The sequence below is a fragment of the Eimeria tenella genome, genomic scaffold (assembly GCF_000499545.2).
Source record: "Eimeria tenella Houghton genomic scaffold, Eth_scaff9, whole genome shotgun sequence".
NCBI classification, from domain to species: Eukaryota; Apicomplexa; class Conoidasida; order Eucoccidiorida; family Eimeriidae; genus Eimeria; species Eimeria tenella.
Window position 1 is genome coordinate 580016 of NW_013543465.1, and position 9569 is coordinate 589584.

General features: G+C 49.8%; 3 protein-coding genes across 3 annotated transcripts in view; all 3 read left to right on the plus strand.

Annotated features, from left to right (window-relative positions):
* The window catches only part of ETH_00008915 (uncharacterized protein), a gene marked incomplete at both ends in the record, with an annotated part of 10186 nt that extends 7356 nt beyond the window's left edge, over positions 1 to 2830 (plus strand). Inside the window, 4 exons of the mRNA XM_013378595.1 lie at positions 50 to 68; positions 779 to 1208; positions 1677 to 1944; positions 2444 to 2830. Coding sequence (XP_013234049.1) covers positions 50 to 68; positions 779 to 1208; positions 1677 to 1944; positions 2444 to 2830 — 1104 coding nt within the window. The remainder of the gene's footprint in view (positions 1 to 49; positions 69 to 778; positions 1209 to 1676; positions 1945 to 2443) is intronic.
* Positions 2831 to 4965: 2135 nt separating this feature from the next.
* Positions 4966 to 5223, plus strand: ETH_00008920 (uncharacterized protein; the record flags this gene model as incomplete). Its single annotated transcript, XM_013378596.1, has 1 exon — positions 4966 to 5223. The coding sequence occupies one exon, from the start codon at positions 4966 to 4968 to the stop codon at positions 5221 to 5223; it is 258 nt and encodes an 85-aa protein (XP_013234050.1).
* A 251-nt stretch (positions 5224 to 5474) lies between these two features.
* Positions 5475 to 9088, plus strand: ETH_00008925 (uncharacterized protein; the record flags this gene model as incomplete). The annotated part of the gene is made up of 4 exons (XM_013378597.1): positions 5475 to 6134; positions 6353 to 6585; positions 7310 to 7428; positions 7674 to 9088. 4 exons carry the CDS (start codon positions 5475 to 5477, stop codon positions 9086 to 9088), a joined length of 2427 nt encoding a protein of 808 aa, XP_013234051.1.
* Positions 9089 to 9569: the final 481 nt, after the last annotated feature.

Sequence of the window (9569 nt, forward strand, 5' to 3'; positions counted from 1 at the left end):
GCTGCTGCAGAGGGTTTGGGCTTACGTTGGCTGGACCCCCTTGCTGTAGACCCTAGGCTTTAACGAGGGTTTGGGGTCTGCTGCTGTTTCTAGGGTTTAGGGTTTGCGTCTGTTGCTAGGGTTTAGGGTTTTAAAACGGTTTAATGTATTCATTTAAATCAAAAGGCAAGTTTGCTGCTGCTGAGGCACACATGGCCTGGGGGGGCCCCCAGGGGCCCCCCCAGCTAGGGAATTTGGGGCCCCCGGGGCCCCATTTTGCGTCTTTTTGGAGTTTTTGGATTATATTTCAATTAAAATGAACTAAGATATAAAAATACAAAAAAAAAGGAAATGAAAATGAACAAAGTGGGTTTAAATTGAAGAAAAGGAGGCGATTTGCTGCTGCAGCTCGCTGCAGCAGCAGCTCGCCTCTGGGCTTCCTTGTTCAACTTTGTTGGAATTTGATTTGAATTTGGTTCTTTTGCTGCTTCTTTGCATTTATTTATTTCTATTTTTATTTATTTGTTTGTTTTTAATTAATTTAGATTAATTTAAACCATTTTCCCATTTATTTCTAATTTCCCATCTCTCCTCAACCCCCAGCTGCTGCTGCTGCTGCGGCCATTTCTCTTCGCGCCGGGCAGCAGCAGCGGGGAAAAGAGGAAAAGAAATTTAAATTAAAAATTAAAAATAAATTAAAAGCAAAAAAGAAAGTAAATAAAAGAAAGCAGAAGCGCCACAAGAAGCCCCGGCAGCATCAGCTGCAAGACGCGCGCAGCCGCTGCTGCTGCATCTGCAGCAGCAGCAGCAGCAGCGGCAGCAGCAGCTGCTGCTGCTGCTGCCCCCGCAGCAGCAGCAGTCCCCGCATCCCAACAACGACGGCAGCAGCAGCAACAGGAGCCGCAGCCTCAGCCGCCCCAGCCCCATCCCCAACCCCCGCAGCAGCAGCAGCCCACCCCCCCGCCCAGCAGCAGCAGCCGCAGCAGCAGCAGCAGCAGCAGCAGGATGGCGTTTCGCGTGGTGGTGGGCCCTGGGGCGAGCGCAGCAGCAGCGCTGGGCGTGGTGCGGCGGTGGGGCCTCGCTTCGGGGGCCCTGGAGGTCTCGCTGCTGCAGCAAAACTACGAAAGCAGCAGCAGCAGGAGAAACCGTCTTGCTGCTGCTAGGGCTTACCGGGCGAAGCGGGGGTACCTGCGCTACGCTGCTGCAGCAATAGCCCACGCCCGCAGCCAGTGAGTCGCCACCTTGAACTCCCAGCTTTCTCCGCCATTTTCCCAGCTTTCTCCAGATTTTAAACGCTAAATTGCATTCTTTTTCATTTTTATGTCCTTTTCTCAAAAAAAAAAACCAAAAAAAGTCTTCTTTTCCGCCGATTTTCCACTTTTCAGCTTTTCGCCGAACGCGCGCTTCCGGTGTACGTACACGGCGGGGCGCGCACACCGAGACACGCAGCAACTTGATCTGCAAATTAATAAATAAGCAAATAAATAAATAAATAAATAAATAAATAAATAAAATTGAAGTCTTTTAAATCGTTAAATGGAAGAAAATAAAAGAAAAGGACCCATGTGAAAGTGCGAAGGAACAAGTGCAGTTGGAAATGCATGCGTTCTGCTGCTGCTGTTTGCTGCTGCCGCTGCTGCTGTTTGCTGCTGCTGCGTGCTGCTGCTGCTGTTTGCTGCTGCTGCTGTTTGCTGCAGCCATTTGTCTCTCCCGCTGCCGGAAGATCCAGAAGAGGACCAGCAGCAGCAGCCGCCGCAGCAGCAGCAGCAGAAAAGCTCCGTTTTTTTCGGAGGAAGCAGCAGCAACTCTGCTGCTGCTGCTGCTGCTGCTCCTTTAATTGCCACGTTTAATTCATTGAATTTACAAAAATTAAAAAAGTTGGAATTCGAAATTAAATCAAAACTCCAAAATCTCGAACTCGCCATCCAGGCCATGGACACCCACAGCCCGCTCACTGCAGCGCCCGTAGGCAAATAAATAAATAAATGAATAAATAATTAATTAAATAATAAATATTAAAATAATTAATTAATTAATTAAATTGATTAATTAATCAGGTTTATTTGTTGGCCGTAGTTGACGAGAAAATGAAATATTATTAAGTGAACAAGTGCTTAAGGAAAACAAACAGTAAATATGAATTAAATTAAATTAAATCAAATTAAATTAATTAAATTAAATTAAATTAATTTATTTATTTAATTAAATTTATTAATTTAATTTATTACAGCTCCGTAGCGGTGTCTTCGTTGCCACTGGGCTTCGTATCATAACGAGGGTTTAGGGTTTAGGGTTTAGGGTTTAGGGTTTAGAATGCGTGCCTCTGTCTCATCAAGCCGCTCTTCCCTCTCACAAAGAAGTGCCGCAGACCCCGCCGGGCTAAGAATTAAAGGTTTAGGGTTTAGTGTCTAGGGTTTGGGGTTTAGGGTTTAGGGTTTAGGGTTTAGGGTTTTGTGCGTTGCAGCGAGAAGCTGGCAGTGGTTTGTTTGTGCCTGCGAGTCGAGTGTTTGCGGAGGCAAAGGCAAGGGGGCCCCCTTGGGATTTGTCAAGGGGGCCCCCTTGGAAAAGTGCAAGGGGGCCCCCTTGGGACATTTTGATTTTTTTGCAATTTCGACTTCGCGGAAAAGGCTGGACTGAAGAGGAAATTAAACTTCTTTGGATTACAATTCAAAACTGGTTTTTATTTCATTCCAAACTGCAGCAAATCCGCAGCTTAGTTGCTGCTTTCGAGGGCCAAACGGCCCCCTGGGCTGCAGGATTCACAGAGGCAGAGATGCTGCAGCTGCAGCAGCAGCAGCAGCAGCAGCGGCAGCGGCAGCAGCAGCAGCGGCAGACGAGGGCAAGCTTCTAGGGCTCTTCTGCTTTAATGAAACGCTCCCGCAAACAAAAATATCTATCATTTATTGTTTATTTGCTATTTATTTATTAATTCATTTATTACTTATTATTTATTTATTCATTTTTGTAACTATTGTTGGCTATTGCCCCTGCTGTGCATTTTCGTCTTTGCTTCGTTTCATCTTTCTAAGGTTCAGCACTTTTGAGGTTTAGGGTTTAGGGTTTAGGGTTTGGGGTTTAGGGTTTAAGGTGGCAATCTGCCGGTGCAGAGTTATCACGAAGTCTTCAAGAACTTTACTGTGTGTGTTTGTCTGGACCAGGTTTAGGGTTTAGGGTTTAGGGTTTAGGGTTTAGGGTTGTCTTTAAAAGCAGTTCAAAAGAATAATCGTTTTGTTCCTAAAAAGAAGAAACATTTTTATTAGAATGCGACAAAATAACGTCAAAATAAAATCTCATTTTAAATTAATTTGAAAAAAACATTTCAAAAGGATTCATTTCCTGAATCTCAAAACTGCATTTGTCTTGGATGACAACAAAAAGGCCATTTATGAGTAAACAAATAGATTAATTAAATAAATAAAATAAAATAAATAAATAAAAATAAAATAAATAAAAGAAATTAAAGAAATGAAGAGAAATTATTTCGAATGCGCTCAGACTTCTTTCGAAATTGAATTTCAAACAAGTCCTTTTTATGCTCAGTTTGAGTTCGAGGCCAGCTTTCCTTTGGAACAGAGATAAAGGAAACAATATAATTAATTAATTAATTAATTAATATTATTAATTTAATAATTCAAGAAAAGAATCTTTTGGGGAGGTGCAAAGGAGTTCAGAATGGAAGTTGAAAAGAATCCTTGCGAGTTTCATTCGGGGAAAAGTCTTTTGAATTTGATTTGAAGAAGACCTGTTTTTATTTGGTTTAAAATAATAAAAGAACGAAACAATTTAAATTAAAAATAAAAAACGAGAAATAAAAAGAGAGGTCCTACTGGGATTTGAACCCAGGTCGGCGGATTCAGAGTCCGCAGTGCTAACCACTACACCATAGAACCGATGTCTCTTCAAATCCCTTTTGGACTTCTCGAGTTTTATCTGAACAAGTTGATTCAATAATTAAATAAATTAAATAGTAAAATAAAATAAATAAAATAAAAAACAAATAAATTTAATTTATTTTAATTTGAAATGCTGAACTCTCTCGGGCTGCGCAGCGCCGCATAGCTGCTCTGCAGGCTCTCTGCTGCACTCCGAAGACTTCGATTTGAACTGCTGTTGCAGTTCTAGCAGCAAAAGTGAAAGGAAAGAAAAGCAAATTGAAAAGAATAGAAAAGAGAAAAAGAAGATAAGATAATTTGCTGCAGTTGAATGCAGAGGGCGTTTTCGCGAAGCTCAAAAGAAATGACTGAAGTGGCTATTCGCGAAAATTCAAGTTTGTACCTGCGCGGTGTACAGACACCTCAAATTTGCAAAGTCTGAAATTCAAAACGGCCGCCACTTTTGTTATTTCACGATTTTGGCCGCGGCTAATTCGGCGGACGCCTAGCCGTTAGAACCTTTAGTTTGATCTCAAGTTGAATCAGATCTCTTTGAAAATAAAGAAAAAGAGTTTCGGGCGGCTCCACTTTGCTGCGTTTCAGCTGCAGAGAAAGCTGGAAAGGCTTGCGCTGCAGAAACCGCAGCACCAGCAGCAAGCGGCGCGCGCGGCGCCGGACTCTGCGGATTTTGGCGTCATCTTTCGCTCTAAAGAAAGAAAAACTAAAAAGAATTTGGAAAATATTCAGATTAAAGCCACAGAAAGGGCATTTGTGGGAAATAGTTTGCGATCTGCCGGCGCAGCTGAATCGGAACTGCAGCCCTCTCGACGGTGCGGCGAGCGCCTTCCTGAGTCTTGAAACCGCTGGAAGTGGACAATAAGTAGATTAATTTGAAGCACTTTGTTCGCTGTATTTGAATTTGAAGTTTGTTTTGGAAAAGAACCGGCGAAGGACGAACGAGACACGCCGCGCTGGACAGGTCAAGTTGCACTGGCGCTCCTGCCAGTGCATGAGGAGCTCGGCGGTGGCTGATCACGCTGAAACGGCGGCAGAACTCCATCACTTTTTCTTTTGCTTGAATTAATTGTTTGTTCTCGTTCTGTTCAACGGCTTGATGGCCTTGAATGCGCCTCGGCTGCAGCTGAATCGCTGGGCTGCGCGCCTCACCGCCATCACCCACCAGAGCCCGCGCGACTGCAGACAGCGGAAAAGGGCGAAGATCTTTGTCTTCTTTGGGACTCCGTACGGACTCAAAAGGAGCCACTTGTTGAAAGGCAGCTGCATAATTGGAAAGAAGGACGTTGGGTTCCCATTTAGGGCGCGTCGCGGCGCCTGTTCAAGAGCAGCAGCACCACCCACCGCGTGGCACTGATGTGGGCTCAGTGGATCTTATGCAATTTTGGACGAGCTTTGCCGCCCCGAGGGAAGCAAAGAAAGGAAAATTCAACTTTGGACTCACTGAGCGGGTGCTTCCCGGATTCTGCGCGGGGAAAGCTGCAGATCGGGGAGGCTGCGCGTGCAGCCGAGGCGGGTCGGCGGAGGGTCTCGCCGGGCCACGGCGGGGCGGAAGCGCTTCTGGCGCCCGGTTGGGTCTTTTGGCGGTTAATTTGAAAAGAAAGGGCAATGGAAGGGCTGGCGCAGTGCGAACGGCGGGTGGTGGGCATCGAGAACAGCGGGAACACGTGCTACTGCAACGCGGTGCTGCAGGTGCTGTTTTCCGCGCGCCAGTTCTGTCTCTGGTTTCTGCACAACGACGCAAACCGCAGATTCTCGCCAGATCTTCGTTCGCGCTTTCGGGGGCGGCTTTGCGCGGCGTGGGTGAAGCTGCTGCGTCAGGTGTATGGGCAGCTCGCGGCTGCGCGCAGCCCGCCGCGGCTCAACTGCAGTTCACTTTTGAGCATTCTGCGCGCCGAGCACCCCGAGTTCGCGATCAACCGGCAAAACGACGCGCACGAGTTCTTGCGAACCTTTTTAGACGGGCTTTCCGCGGACTGCAACCGAATTAGCCGCCCCGCGCGCCGCATTCAACTTGAAGACCGCCCCGGCGAGCAGCTGCAGCGCGGCAGCGACCGCTTCTGGAAAGCCAGCCTTGCCGACGAACAGTCCGTCGTCACGGACTTGTTTGCCGGCCAACATGCAACAATTATAACTTGCAAAACTTGCAAAAACGTCCGCCACAGGTTCGACAACTTCCTCGACCTCCCCGTCGAGTTCAGCCAGCAGGAGGCCCCCGGCGCCGAAACCCTCGAGAAGATGATCGTCAAGTCCTACTCCGGCGCGGGCGTGAGTCTTTCAGTCTTTCCGAGTTGCTGCTGCTCCATTTAGTTCATTTGTTTCGTTTTCAATCAGTTTGTAATTCACCTCCTTCGCAACTGCCACTCGGCCCACGCACTCCTCCGAGCACCAGCTCCCTTGCTGCATGCGCAGCTCCGAAACGCGCAGCTCCAAAGCCGCAAAATCAACTGCTCCTGCTGCTGCTGCTGCTGCTGCTGCTGCTGCAGGAACACCGGGAGCTGGACTGTCCCTTTTGCAAGTCGCGGCAAGAAGCAGAAGTGCAGCAGTTTCTCTATCGGCTGCCTTGCGAATATTTGGTAATAAACGTAAAGCGCTTTCGCTGGGACGCGGCCGTGGGGTGTCTAGACAGAGTAGACACCAAACTCGAACTTCCCCCCGACGGAGCCCTCCACATGTCCCAGTACTGCCCCCTCTCAGGCAAGCCAAACCCTCATTTAGGGTTTAGAGTTTAGCGTTTAGGCTTTGGAGTTCGGGGTTTAGGACTTGGCGTTTACCGGCCCGGGTCGCTGCTGCTGCTGCTGCTGCTGCTGCTGTTGCTGCTGCTGCTGCTGTTGCTGCTGCTGCTGTGTGGGATGTGGCTGCGGTACTGCCTGTAGATGCTGTTTAGCTTCCTTTGCTCCTTTTAAATGGATTTAAATGAGTAAATTGGAATTAAAATTTACTTAGATTTAAATAATTAATTAAATTAAAATAAATATTTATTTTTTTATTACTTATTTGCAGAAGACCCTTCCACTGCAAACGCCACTTTCTACTTGGAGGGAATTGTCTGCCAGTCGGGCACTGTAGACTGCGGCCACTACACAGCGTGAGTCTTTTAATTAAAATAATATTTATTTATTTATTTATTTTAATTAATTAAGTCAATCAATTAATTATTATTATTGTTTAGTTTGTCCGTTAAGGTCTTTGCTGCTGCTGCTGCTGCTGCTGCTGCTGCTAAAGGTGCTTTTCAGATTTGTTAGAAGTGCCTTATTCGTCTTTTGCCCCTTTTTGAGTTTTATTTATTTTAGTTTTTGATTTATAAAAATAATAAATCAATTTTACGTTCTTTTATTATTTGTTTCTCCCTAGCAGCTGCAGTTCGAGCCCTTAAAGCCCCGACAATCTCACTCTGTTCCTGCTGCTGCTGCTGCTGCTGCTGCTGCTGCTGCTGTGCGCAGAGCCGCAGTTGTGGGGAACCAGTGGTGCTGCTTCAGCGACGATTACACCAGCAAAATGTCGGCGCTGCCGGACGGGCGTTCTGTCTATTTGCTGCTCTTCAGAAGGGCGCACACCTACAGTAGGTTGAGGGTTTAGGGTTTAGGGTTTAGGGTTTAGGGTTAGGGTTTAGGGTTTACGGTTTAGCACCACATTGGCGCGTAGAAAGCACAAGCAGAGAAAGCTCGGCGTCTAGGTAAAGTGTCTTCAGGGCTTCAGGCGGCCGTCTGCTGTCCAAACCCTAAACCCTAAACCCTAAACCCTAAACCCTAGGTGAGCAGCAGGAGGCGGAAGTCGCGTTTTTGTGTTTTGCGTCTGTCTCCGAAGTTCCCCAGGGCCTCGACTGCGTCTCCATTTCTTCCTTTTGTCTTTCTGCTGCTTCTTTGATGGAAAGAGAAAAGACAAATAGACAAACAGAAGCAGCTTGGGCTTCTTTGGCGAAGCCAGTTGCATGCAGCAGCAGCAGCAGCAGCAGCAGCAGCAACTTGCTGCTCCCCCGCAACTGCGCCAGGCCGCTCGCCGCACCACCTTCGCTCCCCCGGTCCTCCGGCAGCAGCAACCCCTGCAGCAGCAGCAGCAACATGGGCAGCAGCAGCAGCAGCAGCAGCAGCGTGGACTCGCTGCAGCGGCTGTCTTATAAAGCAGCAGTTAACGGCAGCATACATAACTGCAGCAGAGGCGCCCGCAGGGCAACAGTGCCCCCTGGAGCAGCAGCAAATGCAGACCGCAGCATCAACCGCAGCTCCTTTGCTGCAGCAGCAGTTGGTGCTGCTGCTGCAGTGCACCCCATGCGCCTCCAGCAGCACCTGCAGCAGCAGCAGCACCTGCAGCAGCAGCAGCAGCAGCAACTCCGGCGGAGACAAAGTGCAGCAGCAGCTGCAGCCTCCTCCCCCTCCCCTTTTGAGTCTCCAGACTCAAACTCCGAAAAAAGGCTAAATGAATATGGAAGCAGCAGCAACGGGCAGCAGCAGCTAACTCACCCAGCAGCAGCAGCAGCAGCAGCAGCGGGAAGAGCGCCTGCTAATGGGCAGCAGCTGTATCGGGGGCTCTCGCGGCTTTCTTTAGAGGCCAACGACAGTCCCGTTGTTGCTGCTGCAGCAAAAGCAGCAGCAGCAGCAACAGCAGCGGCGCAACACAGTCGCCGGCGCCCTCCCTCGCCTTACCCGTACAGCGGGGTAGAGCTGGGGAGCCAAATGCAGCAGCAGCAGCAGCAGCAGCAGCTGCAGCAGCTGCAGCAGCAGCAGCAACTGCTGCAGCAGCAGAGATCTGCTGCTGCTTCCCACTTCTGCCGCCCCTCTCCGCTGCAGTGGCGGCGGAGGGCCCCTTCTTCAGACCCGCAGCTGAGTCCCAGCCAGCTGGCCCTCAGGAGCTTGCAGCAGCAGCAGCAGCAACAGCAGCAGCGGCTGCTGCTGCTTCAGCGAGAGCAGCAGCAGCAGCAGCAGCAGCGTCTGCAGGAGCAGCATCAGCAGCTGCTGCTGCAGCAACGTGCCTTTGGCCCTGCCACGGCGGCGGACAGAAGCAGCAGCAGCAACAGAAGCAGCAGCTGCAGCAGCAGCAGCAGCAGCAGTGGGGGCTTCTCGGGTCTCTTTCCCCGGCTTGCTTCTCTCAAAAGAGCAGCAGCAGCAAAAGCAGCACAAAGAGAAGTGCTGCTGCCGCTGCCTATACACCCCATGCCCCTCAGAGCTGCGGTGTCTGTACACCAGGACCAAAGCAGCACGAAAGAATCCCCGGAAATCAAATGAATTAAAAATGAATTTAAATATTTAAAATAAATAAAGAACTAAATCAATTTATTTGATATAGAAAATAACAAACGCCTTGCTCAGCGAGAACAGCAGCAGCAGCAGCAGCAGCAGCGGCAGCAGAGTGGGCCAAAGAAGCACCGTTTTATCTTCTCTACAAGGTCGCCAGCAGCAGCAAGAGCAGCAACAGCTGCAACAGCAGCAGCAGCAGCAGCAATGGATTAGCTGCTTGAGCCTTTCATTGTCCCCACACAAATTCATGCCCAGCAGCAGCACTGTGGGCCCCCCTAGACCCTCACAGCTTCTGGGGCCCCCTAGGGGGTCCCCTGGGGGCCCCGTGGGGCCCTCTAGGGGCCCCCCGGGGGCCCCCCGGGGGGTCCCCAGGGGGCCCCCGGGGGCCCCCTGGGGGCCCCCCGGGGGGCCCCCGGGGGGCCCCGGGGGGGCCCCGGGGGGCCCCCGGGGGGCCCGGGGGGGGGCCCGG